At 41.0% G+C, this 21,948-nt stretch overlaps 1 protein-coding gene and 1 long non-coding RNA gene across 2 annotated transcripts; both read left to right on the forward strand.

Moving 5' to 3' along the window:
• The first annotated feature begins 1,737 nt into the window (after positions 1–1,737).
• On the forward strand, positions 1,738–14,604 carry LOC134751705 (thioredoxin-related transmembrane protein 1-like). Its single transcript, XM_063687149.1, has 6 exons — positions 1,738–1,921; positions 3,418–3,585; positions 4,515–4,689; positions 5,263–5,364; positions 6,465–6,581; positions 14,506–14,604. Exons 1-6 carry the CDS (start codon positions 1,770–1,772, stop codon positions 14,602–14,604), a joined length of 813 nt encoding a protein of 270 aa, XP_063543219.1. The 5' UTR covers positions 1,738–1,769.
• A 546-nt stretch (positions 14,605–15,150) lies between these two features.
• Positions 15,151–21,421, forward strand: LOC134751762 (uncharacterized). Its single transcript, XR_010128688.1, has 2 exons — positions 15,151–15,203; positions 19,826–21,421. It is a non-coding gene; the product is annotated as an uncharacterized LOC134751762 (long non-coding RNA).
• The last annotated feature ends 527 nt before the right edge of the window (positions 21,422–21,948 follow it).

The following is a 21,948-nucleotide window of genomic DNA, read 5'->3' on the forward strand; positions in this document are numbered from 1 at the left end:
GCATCCACTCCGCCGACGACGGGCTGGGGGCAGAGCCAGGCGCTATGCGCGCCTGCTGCCTCCACCGTAGCGGGCTGCGCAGGGCTCCGGGGGAGTCCCTGCGGTTTTTCTAGCTCACAGGACGGGTCACTCACCAAGTGGCACCCAAAAATGCTCACGGCCTGCGGGCCGCCCGCCGGGGCGCTTGCGGTCGAATGCTTTTAGCGACCCTGCGGCGCCCCATCTAAGGCGGATTCGGCACTCGTTGGTGGTTTTAGACGGTAGTCCTCTGGTTATTCCGTCATCCCTCCTGGTTCCCCCGGACCAGGTGGCATGCGTAAACGCATTTCCCCAACGTTAAAAAAAAAAAAAAAAAAAGGTACTACTAGTAGCGATGCGATAAAATCGCGGAGTGTGACACGCCTGATAAAAAAATACCTACAGCGAATTTAAGTTTTTCATACAAAACTTGTTTTTGCTCTATTTCGTTTGTTTTATAAACTTGAGCTATATTAAACTAATTACAGGACTAAATATACCTCATGTCATTATATGTGCAAATTTTCATTACAATCCAACATGTAGTTTATTTAAAATGAGAACGAAACTCCGTTTGTATGGGAAGGTGAAATTCGGCCTAGCTTTCTGGGGACTCTTGAGTAAGGTATTCTGAAGCGTTTGTCGACAAGTTTTGTATGAAAAACTTAAATTCGCTGTATTTTTACTATTGTATCTAAAGCTACATAAACAAATTACAGGACTAGATATATGTAGATACTATACCTTATCCTATTGTAAGTACAAAGTTTCAGAGCAATCTAGCTAATCGTTTTAAAATGAGAGCGTAACTACGTTTGTATGGAGAACCGAGAGCTTGCCGGGGACTCTTGAGCTAACTTTGCACCGACTTGAGTAGTACAAAAGTGAGGTCGTGTCATTATAAAGTTCATACATATTTTCATAGAGTCGAACCAAGCAAATTCTGCAAACCCAGAACAATAAAACTTGGTTTCTTCGAATGGCCAGCATTCTCTGACCTCCGCCAATGAACAGCTGCCATTAATAAGGACAGTAAAGTTTAGCAAACTAACTGTCTTCGCTGTTCTCGTTGTCATGTAAAAAAAATTGTTTCTAATCATTTCTATACCATACAGGTGATTTTGCTATGTCTAACCATACTCCGCACGCCTCCTGCATGTCCGGAGTCCGGAATACCATTATTCCGTTAACGGGAAAAACAGTAATTTTCTGAGGCAATTTTATAACTTGTAGCGACATCTAGTTTCAATACTAACCAACTATCATATGATCGTGTTGCCAACACATTTCAGTAGATGGCATGCTAATTAAATAATTTAATAAAATTTATAATTTAGTAACAAAACTTAACAACTATTAATTTTATGTAAATATAGTAATTATTGTTACTTTAATAAATAATGTTTTAAGCATTTATCGAATATTTATTATATTTTATAATCTTAATTTGTGTTACAGATAAACGTGGAAATATCATTTCAATAATGTAGCCATAGTAAAAAAATATGATTAAGTAGTAATAATGAACAAAAGTTTAAGTTTATTATTATGTCTTCTTATTACATAATTCCTTGAACGGAAATAAGAAATTATTATATATACTACAATATAACTTCGTTCCAAAACTACTAAATTCACTGTTTTTGTGGTAAAGAAATATATTGGTAACATTAAAAGCTACCATTTAAGGTGGTAAAATTTGGTAGTAGCAGCGTGTACTACGCATTGCAACACTTATACAAAAATCAGACATGGCGCGGGTACACAGAATTCCGGACTTTTTTCACTTTTTCATTTATTTCTCAATATTTTCATGTTGTTTACTTAATTTGGCTAGTGCAAACAGAGAGCTAGATGAAAGTAATTGGAGGGACGTACTCGAAGGGGAATGGATGGTAGAATTGTGAGTATTCAAATGTGTTTTTCTACCGGTGTCGGCAGATATAAAAACGTGTCAGATCCTTTGATCTATAAATTAGACAACAATAAGTGTATAGTGCAGTTTCTGATATTTATTTATAGCTAGTGTATTTGTCTCGCAGTTTAAGCGCTATTCTTGTTTTAAAGGCGTGTGGGCGGTGAGTAAATGACGACTGAACGTTTGCTAGCTAGAGTTCATTAAACTTCTACAAGGCTGTTAAGGTCTACAAAGCACCGTTTTGAAAACCATGACGCAGAGTCTATTGTTGCTGCATTTTTTCACTAAAATCCGGGAAGCTAGTGTCCTATTGTTACACATTCACACGTTAATAGATGTATTGAAACTTGTTTTGACTCGGTTCTAATGAGTTTTATGTAACAAACAACTTTTTAGTTAGGTCATTAACTTGTACAAATAGTGCGCAGATTCTTGAAATTCACACATTGCGACTGTGACCAATAGCATTTACTCAGAACTTTTATGATGAACAGAAACAATGTTGAATTTAGAGGTAATTTAACTGTTTGTTTTTGTCAGATATCAAAATTTATGTTTACTAATATTTGTAGTAACTGGAAGGATCAGATAACAAAATAAATATCATAACAAATCGTTTATATACCAAATATTTTTTACGAAATTGACAATTAAGCTAATATCCATAAACAAGTTATATTCAGAGTTATATCAATCTAGTAGCTCCTCAAAATTATCCTATCAACTATTATATTTCATAGTCACCCAAAATAATGCCTAAATTATCAACAACTTCAGTTATCCTTAACACAAAAGTATGCCACAAATATTGTAGTATTATTAAAAATTTATGTTTTGCTTTCCCAAAGTAATTTCTTTATATTAATATCAAACTTTAACAGTGATATGAAAGTTTAATCAAAATTACAACATTAAAACACTATTTTTGGTTGGCTGAATTGGTAATAAACTCATTAATTTTATCTTTGAATACTTAATAACATATTCACACCTACTCGCCCAACAGTGGTATGATTACATCATGGCATGTTAATTTCTAACAATCATGACTAATGCATTACTGCATACAGTTAGTCATGGCTCATGAAATAGGCTGTGAGAGCTAAGTTTATAAACATGCTGGAGGCAAATCTTTATTGTTAAACATGCCAATTTAAATAATAAATTAATAAATATTTCAGCCTATATACGTTCCTTTCATGCATGAGAGGGATATGACGCATTGGTATATGACGTCTATTTCAGTTGTAAGTGCATTGATTCAAAAGGGCTAGTTGCTAGGCTTCCTTGGGTACCTAAATAATATTCTGACTTTGATATCAAGTATTTATTGTTGTTTTCACTAGTAGGTAGGACAATAAATAGTAGCAGTTTGATAGAAAAACTGTTGTACTTAAATGCCATAAAACAGAGGCTGTAAGAATTTAACTATGTCAACAAGTGCTAAAAAAATAGACCCATTTAACGCTTTCTGTTCCTAGCTACGCGCCATGGTGCCCCGCGTGCTCCGCCCTCGCCCCCACGTGGCGGGAGCTGTCCGCCCGCGCGGGCAAGCAGTCCCTCGCCATGCGCGCCGCCTCCGTCGACGTCACCAAGTCGCCCGGCCTCAGCGGCCGCTTCGTGGTCACCGCGCTGCCTACTATATTCCAGTGAGTACTGTTAACAATCACTAGACCGTATTGCAGACACTTATGGCCTTGCAATGCAATGAACTCAGATGCAATGTGTACCTTAACACCTATAGTAAGTTAAGTACTTCTATACGATATTGTGGATACTGTTGTGAACGCAACTCTTTAATTATATAAATTATCCATGCAGTACCTAAACGCAGCTGTCGGGCTCGGCTAGTATACGGAAGCTTCTTCTAAAGCACCAATAGGAGCGCTCCACATAATTTGTATCGCGGCCAATTAGAGGCACCTAAATTTAAACCACCTTTTTTAACATTTAATTTTGCTAGATCACTCTTTCATCAGCCTTCATACCATAACCACCACTTCTGCATTTAACCGTTAGTCAAAGAACCCTTTGTAACCAGTACATATTGAAGATTATATCAGTTCAATCAATCAATATCATTTATATGCTAGAATACTTAATTTTAGTTACAGGGTGTTATTGTAGAATATTGAACAGTATACTTCAAATCGAAGTTTTATTTGAGTCGTCGAGACATGCACGGCGGCTACAGATAAAGCATAAGGTCTATTGATGGTCTCTAGCACCCCATGGCGGACACTCCTTCAACATCACCAGGGTGACCAGTTCTGTCCAGAATCAAAAGTATAAATAAAACATTTGGACTGCCACTCTGAGTGAGAAATGATAATAGAAATTAATTTGAGGTTTTTCTTTAAGCATCTCAGCAGCAGCACTCTCTTGACAACTAGGTATCTCAAAATATACAAATTTTATATTAATATAAGAGACTGTTTGTTTCTAAATAAATAAATGTTCTGCTCTTCGACCGAGATCATAGTCTAATATTCGACTATTCATGGCACTAATATTCATCAAATTTGAAAAAATACTTCAACCACTCCTTGTATACTGAAAATTATGTTCTTTATTCCAGTGTGATTGAGGGCGAATTCCGTCAATACAAAGGTCCCCGCGACGTAGACTCAATGCTGAGCTTCGTCCAACAGAAACGGTGGCAGCAAACAGAACCCGTGCCATCTTGGAAGGGCCCCGACTCACTCCAAATGGGGCTGGTGGCGCAGTTCTTTAAGCTGTCTCAAGCACTCAGGGTTAGTAGCAAGTCAATACAAGGGTCCCTAGTAGACTTAATTCTGAGCTTCGTACAGCAGAAGCGATGGCAGCAAACAGAAACTGTTTAATCATGGAATGGCCCAGACTCTACAAAAGTTGCTGGTGGTGCAGTTTTTCAAGCTGTCTCAAGCACTTAGGGTCAGTGGCAATGTCTTTGATGCAAGTAAGTCACTTCACTTGATACTGAACTTGCAGTAAACAGCACCTATTCCATCTTGGAAGGCCCCGGCACAGAATAAGTAATAGGATTATCGTACAGAACGGCCACGCACCGCCCCACCCCGACTCGAATTACCTCGCCCCGCGACAGCTATCTGGCGGACTTCTGGCGTACTCTCAGTACTATTTTTAAGCAACTTACTCACACAATGACGCATGACGCGTGTACAGACGTGCCGTTCACACATAGAGACGCAAGTGATTTTTGATGTATAGCGTGTCCGCCCTGTGGCCCCGGCTCACTCCAAATGGGGCTGGTGGCGCTGTAGTATTTAATGGGTTAGGAGATTTGTGTAAATAAATAAAAATAATTTTATTATCTGTTTTTACAGAGTGTGCACAACATGCTGATGGACACGTACGGACTGCCGACGTGGGGCTCGTATCTGATCTTCGCTGTAGCCACTATTTTCATCGGGGCACTGCTTGGACTGGTATGTTTATTTAAATTGTAGTAGGTAATTTGTTTCAAATGGAATTCTTAAAATATATCTCTATATCTCACCTGAGAATGCCGAAGACCGGGCAAAGTGGAGAAGATTGTATAGAAAAGCGAACCCTGGCACTTGGCCGGGAAAACGCTAGGTTGAAGAAGAAGATACTCGTAATTTTATTTTGAACTACTTGTTCATTTTGGCTTTGAATAAAATTCGAGTATGAAATAGACAATAGCATAATGTATGTTCATGATTTTCACTTTCTCATGACTGAGGGTTGCAAGTGTTGCAACCAAATGGTGGTAGTGTGTGCTGGCGATATCGGTTTCCATAGTAATCCAGGCTTTTGTCAGTTCCCTAGTTTTTATTGTCTCACTTACCACTTGTAACCTACACTTCTTAGGCCAATCAAATTAGATCTTTTTGAAGAATTAATTCCCAGCAACCTGGAAATCGTTTTAATGTCTTCATTTGGTCCTAAATGCGTGTAATCCGAGTTTGCTCCATCCCAGGAAGTGTGTAAAATTTTTGCTCTTTTTTCAGTTTTTTGCTTGGTAGTTTAATATGAATTCAAATCCAAAGGTACCTTAATATGAATTCTTAGTCTAAATTGTAAAAAAATGGCCACCACTTTGAATTTCTTTTTTTTGTAGAATCATATTAAAAATCCGAAAACGCCTCTTTATAATATATATATTTATACCAGAGTCTGATCCATCAAACCTTGCCGGTAGTGTCATTGTAATTGATGGTGGGTTAATTTTACATCGAGTCGTTTCGCAATTCAAGGAAAAAATTATCTAAGGCTCCCAAATTTTATGCACCGCATGCATCGGACGCAACGCACGCAACGGATTTTATATTCTTTGTATAGAAAGTCACACGAGTGCGTCCACTGTCCACTGATCCGTTGCGTGCGATGCGGCCCTGTGGACGTCTACCTTTGCGCGTATTTAGGACCAAATTAAAGTATTAAAACGATTACCAGCTCGCTGGGAATGAATTCCTCAAACGCTACTTTGTATCAATCAATCAATCAAACTTTGATTGATAAAATAGAAGTATTCTACAGTATTGAATCTATATGTGTTGATCAGGTGTTAGTGTGCCTGATCGACGTGCTGTACCCGCCGCGGCGCAAGGACTTCGTGCCCGCCGCGCACGCCGGCGTCGGCGCCCGAGGGGATGCCGGGAACAAGTCCGACGACGAACAGGTATGCATGCCGTGTTGTGGTATATACTGCGTGCCCGCCGCGCACGCCGGCGTCGGCGCCCGAGGGGATGCCGGGAACAAGTCCGACGACGAACAGGTATGCATGCCGTGTTGTGGTATATACTGCGTGCCCGCCGCGCACGCCGGCGTCGGCGCCCGAGGGGATGCCGGGAACAAGTCCGACGACGAACAGGTATGCATGCCGTGTTGTGGTATATACTGCGTGCCCGCCGCGCACGCCGGCGTCGGCGCCCGAGGGGATGCCGGGAACAAGTCCGACGACGAACAGGTATGCATGCCGTGTTGTGGTATATACTGCGTGCCCGCCGCGCACGCCGGCGTCGGCGCCCGAGGGGATGCCGGGAACAAGTCCGACGACGAACAGGTATGCATGCCGTGTTGTGGTATATACTGCGTGCCCGCCGCGCACGCCGGCGTCGGCGCCCGAGGGGATGCCGGGAACAAGTCCGACGACGAACAGGTATGCATGCCGTGTTGTGGTATATACTGCGTGCCCGCCGCGCACGCCGGCGTCGGCGCCCGAGGGGATGCCGGGAACAAGTCCGACGACGAACAGGTATGCATGCCGTGTTGTGGTATATACTGCGTGCCCGCCGCGCACGCCGGCGTCGGCGCCCGAGGGGATGCCGGGAACAAGTCCGACGACGAACAGGTATGCATGCCGTGTTGTGGTATATACTGCGTGCCCGCCGCGCACGCCGGCGTCGGCGCCCGAGGGGATGCCGGGAACAAGTCCGACGACGAACAGGTATGCATGCCGTGTTGTGGTATATACTGCGTGCCCGCCGCGCACGCCGGCGTCGGCGCCCGAGGGGATGCCGGGAACAAGTCCGACGACGAACAGGTATGCATGCCGTGTTGTGGTATATACTGCGTGCCCGCCGCGCACGCCGGCGTCGGCGCCCGAGGGGATGCCGGGAACAAGTCCGACGACGAACAGGTATGCATGCCGTGTTGTGGTATATACTGCGTGCCCGCCGCGCACGCCGGCGTCGGCGCCCGAGGGGATGCCGGGAACAAGTCCGACGACGAACAGGTATGCATGCCGTGTTGTGGTATATACTGCGTGCCCTCCGCGCACGCCGGCGTCGGCGCCCGAGGGGATGCCGGGAACAAGTCCGACGACGAACAGGTATGCATGCCGTGTTGTGGTATATACTGCGTGCCCGCCGCGCACGCCGGCGTCGGCGCCCGAGGGGATGCCGGGAACAAGTCCGACGACGAACAGGTATGCATGCCGTGTTGTGGTATATACTGCGTGCCCGCCGCGCACGCCGGCGTCGGCGCCCGAGGGGATGCCGGGAACAAGTCCGACGACGAACAGGTATGCATGCCGTGTTGTGGTATATACTGCGTGCCCGCCGCGCACGCCGGCGTCGGCGCCCGAGGGGATGCCGGGAACAAGTCCGACGACGAACAGGTATGCATGCCGTGTTGTGGTATATACTGCGTGCCCGCCGCGCACGCCGGCGTCGGCGCCCGAGGGGATGCCGGGAACAAGTCCGACGACGAACAGGTATGCATGCCGTGTTGTGGTATATACTGCGTGCCCGCCGCGCACGCCGGCGTCGGCGCCCGAGGGGATGCCGGGAACAAGTCCGACGACGAACAGGTATGCATGCCGTGTTGTGGTATATACTGCGTGCCCGCCGCGCACGCCGGCGTCGGCGCCCGAGGGGATGCCGGGAACAAGTCCGACGACGAACAGGTATGCATGCCGTGTTGTGGTATATACTGCGTGCCCGCCGCGCACGCCGGCGTCGGCGCCCGAGGGGATGCCGGGAACAAGTCCGACGACGAACAGGTATGCATGCCGTGTTGTGGTATATACTGCGTGCCCGCCGCGCACGCCGGCGTCGGCGCCCGAGGGGATGCCGGGAACAAGTCCGACGACGAACAGGTATGCATGCCGTGTTGTGGTATATACTGCGTGCCCGCCGCGCACGCCGGCGTCGGCGCCCGAGGGGATGCCGGGAACAAGTCCGACGACGAACAGGTATGCATGCCGTGTTGTGGTATATACTGCGTGCCCGCCGCGCACGCCGGCGTCGGCGCCCGAGGGGATGCCGGGAACAAGTCCGACGACGAACAGGTATGCATGCCGTGTTGTGGTATATACTGCGTGCCCGCCGCGCACGCCGGCGTCGGCGCCCGAGGGGATGCCGGGAACAAGTCCGACGACGAACAGGTATGCATGCCGTGTTGTGGTATATACTGCGTGCCCGCCGCGCACGCCGGCTTCGGCGCCCGAGGGGATGCCGGGAACAAGTCCGACGACGAACAGGTATGCATGCCGTGTTGTGGTATATACTGCGTGCCCGCCGCGCACGCCGGCTTCGGCGCCCGAGGGGATGCCGGGAACAAGTCCGACGACGAACAGGTATGCATGCCGTGTTGTGGTATATACTGCGTGCCCGCCGCGCACGCCGGCGTCGGCGCCCGAGGGGATGCCGGGAACAAGTCCGACGACGAACAGGTATGCATGCCGTGTTGTGGTATATACTGCGTGCCCTCCGCGCACGCCGGCGTCGGCGCCCGAGGGGATGCCGGGAACAAGTCCGACGACGAACAGGTATGCATGCCGTGTTGTGGTATATACTGCGTGCCCGCCGCGCACGCCGGCGTCGGCGCCCGAGGGGATGCCGGGAACAAGTCCGACGACGAACAGGTATGCATGCCGTGTTGTCGATTTATACCAAATAAATCGCGTAAAAATACAAGGAAACTAATTTTATGGTCAGCCAAAATAGTATTTTATACAATCGTGATATAATAGAGAGCTTTTCAGTCGAGTACCGTGTTTAAGCAACGAAGCTTGCTGCGTTGCTTAAGTAAGGTACGAGATTGAAAAGCTTGATTATATCACTATTATCAATACTTTTTCTACGAGACAAAATAATAATACTTCCAACTAGTAGAATCATATAGGTAAACAAACCAAAAGTATACAGCTAAGATACGCGAGCTGCCGCAGCCCGCGATACCTCGCGCCCCGGCCGCCGGGCCCGGCGCCCCCGTTGGGTTGGTCAACGACACCTCCTCGTAACTCATGAGGCCCTGGTACCGGCTCCGCGCTAAATTCAGTTTTAAGACAGTTTTTTTTCTCGATTTTGGCCACCGTAGCCTATGGAAACTAACAAGCAACGCTAAGCGGTTTTCGTAGGATATGGATGTTGCTATATGAAGGGTGTCACGTGCGCGTTTCTGACTTATGAAGCAATTGTTTCTACTACAACATAAAATAATAGTAGATTGTTAACCAAGGGATGAAAGGCACTTATTTCTGCCGAGGTATTTTGGCGCTCGAACATAGTGAGAGCGCCAATAGTCCGAGGCTGAAATGATGCCTTTCACCCGAGTTAAACACTTTACTTTTCATTTCGAATACGAGGAAAGTAAAATGCATGTGTTTTTTTAAAACATGACCAGGTATACATTTTAATAATATTTCTTAACCCTTAAATGCATAATGATGTATATATGCATCGTATATTTGATGGTCCGTGGCTCAATATGCAGCTATCCAAAATCACATTTATTACTTTTATACAGCATGACACATCTATTTCAATTTATTAAGGCGCTTCGCGCAGTTTTTGGCCAAAAACTGTTACTTTTTAGAGCTTATAACTTCTAAATGAGTCAACCAAAAATTATGAAAAAAATATATATGCATCTTCACTCTATGGACAACAATCTCAACATTTGACTTTTTTCCTGAAATTTGTAGTTTCACCGAAAAAAAAATAACACGACAGGCCGTTTTGCGGCTAACTTTGCTTATAACTTCTAAACGGCTTAATCGATTAAAATTATTTTTAAACTAACAAAAATGTTTTAACAGGTTCTACAAATGCAACATAGCTTTTCTTAATCAAAAAATATTTTCTTAAGAAATCGAACGTTTTTCCACATTTCATGCGTATGCAGCCTGAAAATGGCGTGGCCGGCAGTCGTGTGCCAGCTTTGAGACGAGGAGGCTGTGTCGCTCGTCTCTCCGTGCCTTCCTTGCACTATGTTCGCTTATGCACAAGCAAAGTGCTATAATATCGGAGTTATTGTGGCCAAAGAATAAATAACTGCAGAGCGCTGATTTGGTTGCGACGCGCATTAGCGAGCGCAACACGGTATTTTGCGGTCTATTACAATGAATGTAATGATAATATCCGTATATATTATACTATAATATACGTATGTTTGAGAAAACTTCATTTGAAATAAATAAATAAATGTTTTCTAACCGACATATTATAATGTTAACCACTAAAAAAATAGATGACTGCAAAGCGCTGATTTGGTTGTGGCGCGCTTGTAATAAAAACCGGCCAAGTGCGAGTCGGAGTCGCGTTCCAAGGGTTCCGTACATAACTCAAATTAAACAATTTATTTTTTATGTGAAACGTGCGTGAAATGTCTTTAATAAACCCGTAGGGGTTGGATCAAAAACTAAATTATTAAGTCCGACTCACGCTTGACTGCTCATTTCTAATAAGTTTTCCTGTGATCTATAGGTAAAGATCTATTATGTGTATTTTTTTCAAAATTTTATACCCAGTAGTTTCGGAGATAAAGGGGGGGAATGTTCATTTTTTGCCTATTTTCGTGAATAACTTCTAAACAATTTAAAAATGTTTGTTGCTAGGCCTATTTGAATAAAGAATATATTTAATTGAATTGACTGTTTATCCTAAAATTATAAAAAATATACATTTGACATTCTCACAATGAGCTCTTTCATTTGATATGTAACACGATATAGTTTGAAAAACTTTTTTTTTTTAATTTTCTCTTTTACCCCCCAAAAGTGGCCCCCGTGTTTAAAATTAATTTGTTTACGTTACATGTCCGTCTTTGGGTCACAAACTTACATATATACACCAAATTTCAACTTAATTGGTTTCCGAGAAAATAGGCTGTGACAGACGGACAGACAGACGCACGAGTGATCCTATAAGGGTTCCGTTTTTTCCTTTTGAGGTACGGAACCCTAATAATGATGATATTCCCACGTAATGATTGAGAAAACTTCGAACTTCGAAAAATAACAAATTTGTAGTAGTATATGAAGCTAGTAGGTACTTTAATTTTATAAGTTAACTATTAATGGCATTATTTATATTTATTTATTACGGATAAAAAAAAACTGTATAAAATAAACGCACTGTACGCCTCAATTTAGTACATACCAAGCTTTAGCTATAAATCTTAATCCGTCGATTTGACTTAGGTATTTATTTGTAAGAAACAGATAAAACACAAATTAACTAACTGAGGCTTGTAAAGTATAATGCATAAGGGAATATATTTTTATTATAATTTACGACCTCCACTACACGCATGATCTACTCATACTCAAACAACAAAATATCTGCAAAAGATACACAAATACGAGGTATAGCGCCAAATGCCGCGCGCCTCTGGGCTGTAGGTTATTCTTTGAACCTCGTTCCGCCGCAGTCGCCGCACCGAGACGAAATTCACGTACGATCGCAGTGAGCGGGGTGCGGGTACAGAGACGCTGAGACGCTCAAGGCCAAATCAGCGAGAATCGTCTTAAAAAGTTATACAAAAAATCATGCATTTAAGGGTTAAAGGTACTTTCAGTTAACAATTTAGGCAAAAGTATCGTTATTTATGGAATGGAGTCAAGTATCAGAATGGAAATTGTATAACAAATCCATTTAAACTCAAATTTCAATTGCTTATCGTAATTTTTTTTTTTAAAGTACTTCGAACGTAAAATGCTCTAGTGCAGACAAGTATCATTTCCTGCACACCTTTTAGAACAACAATGACCCTCTTTCAGAGCATGAGAAATGAAATAGTAGATTGTTAACCAAGGGACGAAAGGCACTCATTTCTGCCGAGGTATTTTGGTGCTCGAACGCAGTGAGAGTGCCAATAGTCCGAGGCTAAAATGGTGCCTTTCACCCGAGTTAAACACTCTACTTTTCATTTCGAATACGAGGAAAGTAAAATGAATGTGTTTTTTAAATACATGACTAAGTATACATTTTTATAGTATTTCTTGAGGATACTTTCAATTAATTTAGGCAAAAGTATCGTTATTTATGGAATGGGGAGTCAAATATCAGAATGGAAATTGTATGACAAATCTATTTAAACTCAAAATTTAATTGCTTATCGTAAAATAAAATAAAAAATCATACTTCGAACGTAAAATGCTCTAGTGCAGACACGTATTATTTTCTGCACACCTTTTAGAACAACAACGACCCTCTTTCAGAGCATGAGAAATGAAAAATATTTTTGTTGGCCAACCTATCACTAAGCAGATGCGACGCAGCAGTGTGTTCAAGTAGTTTTCATTTACTTTAGTTTGCATTTAATCCTTAAACAAGAAATGTTTTATCAAAATGTATGAAGTTCTATTTAAAAAAAATATATAATTGACTAAACCGTATCGATAAAATTATGCTTGAGTCGGAAATGCCATAGACTATCCAACGTTGAAAAGAGTAAGGTTACATAGTGTTGCATATGAAGTTGTAATACACAGATTATACTCGACGAGTAGAAATAGTTATTTGTGCAACAAGAGAGGAAAGTTGGTTTTTCTTGCGAGTGTTTATTTTGAGTCCCGAGAAAGCGAAAGATTCTATAATTGAATCACGAGCGAAACCTCAGTAGTGAGAACATATTAAAGGTTAAAATGTATTTCGAATTACACAGAATAAACAGAAAAAAAGTATTATAATATGTACGATACGATAAGATACGATACGAGACCGGAACGGACCGGACCGGACCGGACCGGACCGTACCGTACCTTACCATAAAAAAAAAGTAATAAAAGTATGAAGTTCACAGCCTTCACTAAATTAAAAAGCTACATTGTTTCACTCCCTGGAGTGAGGAAAGTCGCACTTTCCTCACTCCAGGGAGTGACGAAAGTAGGCTTGTTAGAGCTGCTGAGGTGAAAAAAATATTTTTTGATCAGCGGAAAAATCTGATGGCGGAAAGGTTAGTTTAGGCAGGCATGACTCACTCCGCGATTTCGTCACGCCGCTATAAGTACATGCGGCCGCCCCCAGTTCTAAGGTCTAGCCATAGTAATTGCCACGCACCGCTACGGAACGGACGGCTGTTCGCGCATACGTCACCTAGCGGTCATATCTGTCGTAATAGACGCGTTTTGTTAGAGAGTGAATCTTCTGTACTTGGTACTATTACTTATTCTGTGGTTTAGGTTAGATTTTAGCTGACCAGTAGTTTTAAGGGTTCCGTACCCAAAGGGTAATAACTGGACCCTATTACTAAAACTCCGCTGTGCGTCCGTCTGTCTGTCTGTCCATCTGTCACCGGCCTGTATCTCATGAACCGTGATGGCTAGACAATTGAAATTTTCACAGATGATGTATTTCTGTTTCCGTTATAACAACAAATACTAAAAATAGAATAAAATTAATATTTAAGTGCGGCTCCCATACAACAAACTTGATTTGGTACGGAACCCTTCGTGCGCAAGTCCGACTCGCAATTGGCCGGTTATTTCCTTTTTGCAGACCAGTTAAATCATATCCATTAAATTAGCCGCTCATTTCATTTACTCGTATTAACACTAGGGGGCTGCCCTGTTCAGAGTGAAAACATACTACATTGTACATCGAGAAAAGTTTTCTATAAAATTTTCCAATATTCCCGTTATAATCTTAAGGGGCCCACTGACTATCAGTCCGCCGGACGATATCGGCCTGTCAGTTAGAACAAAAATTTGACAGTTCCGAACAACTGACAGGCCGATATCGTCCGGCGGACTGATAGTCAGTGGGCCCCTTTATAAATAAAACATAGGTGCGTTCTCAGTGACGTAGGGATGCTGTCAAATTAACAACTGCACAAAGTTAAGAAAATTACAAGATGTCTGTATGTTTGTGTTGCAGGAAGAGTTGATAAACGAAGATATTGTAGACGACGCGCCTTCCGGTGCTGACAGCGATGCCGAGAAGAATTCAGCCAGCGACGTGAGTATATTTATATAATTTGTTTATTTTTAGGGTTCCGTACCCAAAGGGTAAAAACGGGACCCTATTCCTAAGACTCCACTGTCTGTCTGTCCGTCTGTCACCAGGCTGTGTCTCTTGAACCGTGATAGCTAGACAGTTGAAATTTTGCCGCTGTAACAACAAATACTAAAAACAGAATAAAATAAATATTTAAGAGGGGCTCCCATACAACGAACCTGATTTTTTTTGCCCTTTGGGTACGGAACCCTAAAAATTACAAAAATTGAATCGACAAAAAAATTATATTTAATCGTAGAATCTGGTCACAAAATTTCACAAGAATCGGTTTCGAATTGCGACCTGTAGACGAGAACATCCGGACATACGAAAGCATTTTTCCCAAGCTGAAACGGAGACCTTCGCTAATGCTTCGGTCAAAAATATAAAGGGCAGAGGCTATCTTTGATATAAATTTAAAATTTCGCTTTTAAATTCAAAGGTTTTTCAGACTATACATATTATGTAACTTATAGTATGTGGTTTTTATTCAGAGCTCCTCGTCGTCGGGCGGGGCGGGGGTGGGGGTGGGTGCGGGGGCGGGGGGCGTGGCCGGCGGCGACGCGCGCGCGCCCGAGGTGCGCAAGCGCCGCGCGCGCAAGGCCGACTGAACACACACACACACACACTACACATACTATACCACTTGTGTGTACACTCACCATCAATACTAGCGGATCTCACTATGCGTCCAAAGTATACCACCACACCGTTACCATTGTCTAATAATTTGTGACGTTTTCAATCAAAAGGTACCACATTGTCGTTTACCATAAGGACGAAATTACATTGTATCTTTACACGAATAACCTGTCAGATCGTCCTTATGGCAAGCGACAATGTGGCACCTTTTGATTGATAACGACACATTTGACAAAAATGTATGTGACAGATATAGTATGAATTATCTCAGGTGATTTATTCGGGCTCGGGCCCTAATAATCTGTTAAACAAAAAGTATTGTTTCCTTTATGCAGTGGTTACACTGCTTACTGCTAATAGCCCCGGCATAAGTGACTTGAACTAGCCTTGTGTAGTACATGTACTAAAATCAAAAAGACGATTCCCTTCACTGTACTAGACCGAATTATTCATTCCCTAATGATTTTGCTCTTAGTACGTTTTAGTACACTACACGCGAACGAAACAGAATGGGAGCGAGGACCGAGGAGTGACAAAGACAGAAAAGCGATCCGAGTGATCCGATCGAACTAAACGTCGACTCGCCGGCTCGCCGCTCGCCGAGCGCGTGCGAGCAAGATGGCCGAACGGCTCCCGCCCGGCCGGCTAGTATGAGCGAGATAGCAGATAGCCGCTTGTTATGCTCAGTTTCTCTCGGTGTACTGTACTAAATGTACTAAAAGACCGAACTAGTACAGTTGTGAGATTGTACTAGTTGGGAGCAATCTTTTCAGTGAACGAACATGCACAACGCTAACGGGAACAAGCCCGTTTAAAAAGCAGATTTACCATTCTAATTATATAGTTCCAATTCATGAAACGGCCTATTCGGAGATAACACGGTGTGTTATCTCCAAAAACAAAACCACCCTGATTGTTCTCTGAATGAGCTGTCATATGAATTTGAACCTTAATACTATTACGATAGTTGCTTTTTCAACGACACGGTTGCTTTGCCACGTGCTGTAGACCGCTCTTAACTTAACGAATTAGCCTTTTGGATTAGGCATTTGTTTAACTAATTAGGCCCCTAACCCGAAAAAATCATCTGGGATAATTCATACTATAGTCTTTAACTCAAACCGTAAAGATATACAGGGTGGCCAAAAAATAAGTGCATTCCCGTTGCCAGGGAGGATTTGGGATTATACTGTACAACTTTTACTGTGGGACTAACCACGAAATCGCGTAAAAAAAATTCACCCTCCCATAGAAAATGAAACAGCCAAATCTTTTTCAAGGGTGGCAAATACTTTTGGCGCGTTGTTTCATCCGCTACTAGTACTAGCAAAGAGGATATATAATAAGATAGAGCGGTACTGTCATAGTAAATTTTGTAACCACTGTAAATTCACTGCCATCTATCGACATACTTTAAAACTAAAAATGAAGATTTATAAAAATACGTTAAAATGTATTTAAATATGGATAAATGATTTTTTTATTTGCATTAATAATTTTTATATGGTTTTGACCCATGTTCTTTCACCGATATGCGTTAAAATTATAAATAACAAACGAAACCGTCAACGCCCTCTATACGAGAGTAGGCCAAAACTAGTGGCGCCATCTGATCGAAAATCAAATTTTCGTGATTTTCGAGGCACGTTTTTTCCTTAGACTGTATCCATCTATTACGAAGTTATATCTATCTTTGGTACTAGTGATGCTAAGATATGCACGCCAGGGCCTCATGTTAACTATATATATCCCTGTCACTCACAGGTACGGCCTCTAAAATCAAGTATGTTTTTCCTAGTTAGTTTAGGACGTCGCACTTTCTCACTAAGCAAAATGTGAGACGGAAATACACATTGGACAGGTATAATACCACCTTTTCGAAAGCTGGAGTCCTTGGCTAGATTTTGTGAATCTATTCTCATTTTGATGTGGAATAGGCCACAGTACGAATGTATGCAAAAAAACATTTAATCAAATCAAAATAAACGTTTTTACTACAATGTTTTTCTCAACTTTAGTACTTTATAGTAACCATATAACTTCCTAGTTTAAAAAGGGGATTATAACTTCAACAGAATGCCGCAAAGGCCTCATTAAAGATTATCAAAGCAAAATCGGGTGCATAATAAGAAACTAAAGTTATTCAATTATTCCCCGTCTGGGTAGCAATGTACCCAAAATAACCTCGTTTTAACCTAATTAACACAACTATTACCAGTAATAAATAGTTAAATACACAAACATACAGATTATAGCTAATATTTCTAACCATAAAAATCTTATAGAACAAAAACCTTGTAAAAAATCTTTACAAGAAACAGGTATCTCCACATATTAATATTTTAAAGCACTGTATAATTTGAATTTGTGTAGTGTATTTGCAATGTTGACATTAATATTTGTGTCGTTATAGTTGACTTAGATCTGGTTGCACTAACTGCTATAAAGAAAACGACCCTATTTTTGACACTACCGATAGACCCAATGGTGAACACCTTCGGCATTATTTTAAGATAATAATAATGATTCTCCTACAAAATACGAAAATAGGTGTCGATGACTGGTATTTATTAGTGACGATGGCTACCCTATTAGTTAGGTGCAACCAACCTTAATATTATTATAATGTCGCATTAGAACTGCAGTATTGCCATAGGGATGTTGAGATAACTGCATTAAAACAGGTAATGATATTTCTGCGATTTTATTGAAGTTTTGTCATTTAGTCATTTATTCAATATTGCATTGTCATGTACATAATAATTTTGTTGCATTTATACCAATTTTAATAGAAATCTAAGCAGTTTTGCTGCAGTTCACTTTGCAGTTCAATTGCTTCCTTAAATCTACGGCCTGTATTGTCTACGAACGTTATTTCAAGAATAAGTGCATTTCTTGTTTATTTAAGTGTATTTGTAATTTTATTTTGCCATCGAAAAGAGTGTAATGCCTTACAAATGCTTTATTTTTTCCTTTGTAGGGTTCCGTACCCAAAGGGTTAAAACTTTCTCAGGCAGTGATACATGGTTTTCATTTTTTATTAACGAATTCATAGAAAATAACATGTTCGTTTGTGAGGCATTAAACTAGTAGTTCGGATAAGGTGTTGAGTGCAATGTACTACACTTTCCTGCGTGTCATTAGACAGTGGATTTTTAGATGCAGATTTACACAAATAAAAGTAGGGTGAACTACCATTGTCGACGCCCTATCAAAAGTAGTACCTATCTTCAACCTTATTTTAAGGCAGCAGTGGTAACTTTCCCACAAAAATCGGTGCCAATGACTGGTGATTTTACCCTAGTGTGCAAATCTGTACTCAAGTTTTTTAAGCCTATTTATAGAAAACATATTTACATTATTTCGTAAATATCTATTACAGTTATGACATATAAAAACGCGTATTTTAAACAAAATGTACAGTTGCGTAAAATTATTTGATTAGTAATGGCCTTAAATCCATTGTCTATGGTTCTCTTCGTAATAGAATATACACGCAATTTCGTTAATTTTATTTAGTTTCGCACCAAATTTTAGCGTACACTATTTTTATTAACATTATCTTTATTTAGAATTAGTCTTGCATAAAGCATTATACGGTCCATATGGTTTTATTCGTGGATTAACGCATCCATGTTAAAAGCAATGTAAAGTAACATTTAACTTCCATGGGCAGAAAGTCTTACTTTCTACACGGGAACGGTGTAATTTTTTAAAATCTTTAATTGCACATCGTAATAATTGATAATGTTTTACAGTTATGAATTGACCTTTATACGTATATATGCTGCGCTCTAAAACCCAAATAATAGATGTAGCTCGGAAAGCGGACAAGTGGGACTGGGCTGGTCATGTCTGCCGCATGCCGAATGACTTGTGGGCCAAAATAACCACAGAGTGGGTGCCCCATGAGTCAAACCGGGGATCCGGCAGACCTCGTCGGCGATGGCGGGATAACTTGGACTCCTTTTTGAGCGACTGGCCAGATGTAGCTCAAAACCGGGAGGAGTGGAAGAAGAGGGGGGAGGCCTTTGCCCAGCAGTGGGACACAATAGGCTCGTAATAAATAAATAACGTATATATAGTTTGTCAAGGGACTGTCTCATTTCGGGCGTAGACGCAGAGAGTCATACTGTCTTTGTCTTGCACTGGTGCTGGCGCCCAGAAGTAGGGGATGAGTGTAGTTTTTTTGTTCTTATTTACTGACAAGATTTGCTTGACCAACTATAAGTATAAAGCTAAGGCTATCAGTTAAACGGTAATTTTTCGCTTCATATATGTATAAGGGTCAATTCATAACTTTCAAATATCAATGCTTACGTTACTCCGACTATACTTTTTGCGATCTTGATCTTTAATTTTGTATTACTGCTCTAGGCATATAATGTGCTATTATTTACTTGTATAAATAGGAATTATATATCCTAAAAGGAACTAAGTGACCTTAGATCGCTTTTATTGAGTTTTTAACTATGGATTTGTTAATAGTTCACGCCTAAGGTTTCCGCTTGAAATTTAGAATGAGTTTCAATTTATTTCAGTTTATTTCTCTTTACAGACTTGAAGTAACGAAGCCATTTTTTTCTAAATGTTTAATACATTCCGGCTCCTAAATCTACTTGTAGATCGTGCAACGTACTTACAATTTGTACAACTTGGCAAAATAATTGAAATGTTATTTAAAATAACGCCAAAATTAAACGTATTTAACTATATTTTGCATTTTTTATTGTATGTAAAATACTCAGATTATATGTTGCTCAGACTTTTGTATATTTGCTATAATTTCTATCACATGCATTTTTCGTCCCTTAATTTTAAGGTATATTGTATTGTAGTGATGTGAAATATTTCTGATAGGTCTTTAATTTTGTGTCAACTGCCACGATACTTTCGTAAAATATCTCTTATAAATTATAACAATTTTCGGCTGCAAATAGCAAACATTAAATAGGAGATATGAACAGAAACGATTGTGTAAAAAAAGGTTATAAAATTTCTGAAAAAAAAATTGTTATACCTAATTTTTTTTTCTTATCACATCGATTAACATTAGAGTGAACGGGGAGCAAAAGATAATATGAACATACACTTCGTTTCTATGTTGTAAAATTCCAACATTGGTGTATTATCCTTATCGTATACCAATAGTATACATCGCCGCTATACTTACTCAACCTCGTATCTGCAACACTCATTTGATGACACACCCGTATTCCGAATGAAAGAAAAGCGACATTTCCATCAAATGATTGTTGCAGATATGAGGTTGAGTAAGTATAGCATACAGGTATATATTTCAAAGGGGTGCGAAACCATTTTTGTACAGTCAGCAGCAGAAGTTTCTAAGCGGGCGAGGTGTTCAAAATTACCTTGACACGCTCTTATTCTCTTAACAATAAAGTCGCGTCGCGTCATGTAACTTCTGCTGCTGACTGTATGTTTGAAAAGACATTTACATTTTAGCTAAGGCATAGTCAAATAAAAGGGGTATAAGTTATAATCAGGGATCGAATACCGGTATATATATATTTTTTTCATTTTTTTTTTTTCATTTTTTTTCAAAGGCACATATACATAATTAATTTCAAAATTACTCGCCAAACTGCGTATGCAGTTTGTTGGCGAGAAAGCGCTCTTTTTTACAATTTTATGCACCTACTTAAGTTGCTATCTTACTATGCTTACCCTAAGTTTGACATTAAAATTAGTCTTAGAAAAAATATACCTATATAATAAAGTAATAAAGCATCCTTTTACAAATAAATGTTTCTACCTAAAGGATACACTATGCTAAAATAACAAACAACAACAAATATAATTTAAATAATTTAATAATAATTTCATTTAGGTTATCTGATAACTCATTGTCCTTACCTAAATAGCATTCTACAATATCAAAGAAATATTTCAAATGCTACGTGATATATTGATTTTAAGTTATACCGGTAACGATCCCTGGTTATAATAATTATAATGTAGAGTCTCACTTAGTGTTAGCCTTTCTTTTTCCCTATTATGTTCTCTAAGACACAAATACGATTTTGCTCCCCGCGCAACGCGATAACGCCTTGTACAAAGACTAAGATTTATTAGTGTTGCGTTTTTAACTATTATTGACCTAGCGACTTGCTGAATAAATTGTATTTATAAATCTGGCTTTCATTTTTACCCGACTTCAACAGTGAAGTAGTAGGGTTATGATTATGAATTTGTAAGTACCTATGCAGGTTCTCTTGTAAAGGAAACCCACTCAAAACTAAGAGCCGGTACAGACGGTACCGGCTCTTACAGGGGCTGTATTCCCGAGTTTACTGGTTGTTAGTGACCCTTCACACGAGCGCTTTATCAACGCGCGTTAAAAAAGCGCTTGAATCTGCCCGCACGCTAAATTCGATTTAAAGACCAAGGCTTTAAGGTTGAACATCCAACAACGCTTGATAATAAGCGCTACCGACATCGTGTGAATAAATTGACTGTTTCCATTTGTGTTGTGTATTTTTAACGCGCGTTGAAAAAGCGCTCGTGAGTCTGCGGAAAGAGAAGAGTCTTGAAATGTATGGGATCCAATCAAGGGCCTGACACTCTTTGATAGAGAAAGATAGTCTTATTGCGATTCCTATAAGAGGAAAGAGAAAATAGTGCCATGCTTTGTCCTTATCACCGACCGGGTTTTTTTTT

Source organism: Cydia strobilella, chromosome 23, assembly GCF_947568885.1.
Source record: "Cydia strobilella chromosome 23, ilCydStro3.1, whole genome shotgun sequence".
Taxonomy (NCBI): domain Eukaryota; kingdom Metazoa; phylum Arthropoda; class Insecta; order Lepidoptera; family Tortricidae; genus Cydia; species Cydia strobilella.

Coding starts and splice junctions, on each gene's coding strand:
- LOC134751705 (XM_063687149.1), top strand. CDS start 1,770: ATGGCGCGGGTACACAGAATTCCGGACTTTTTTCACTTTTTCATTTAT. Junction 5,365..6,464: donor TCGGGGCACTGCTTGGACTG/GTATGTTTATTT, acceptor TGTGTTGATCAG/GTGTTAGTGTGCCTGATCGA. Junction 6,582..14,505: donor ACAAGTCCGACGACGAACAG/GTATGCATGCCG, acceptor TTTGTGTTGCAG/GAAGAGTTGATAAACGAAGA.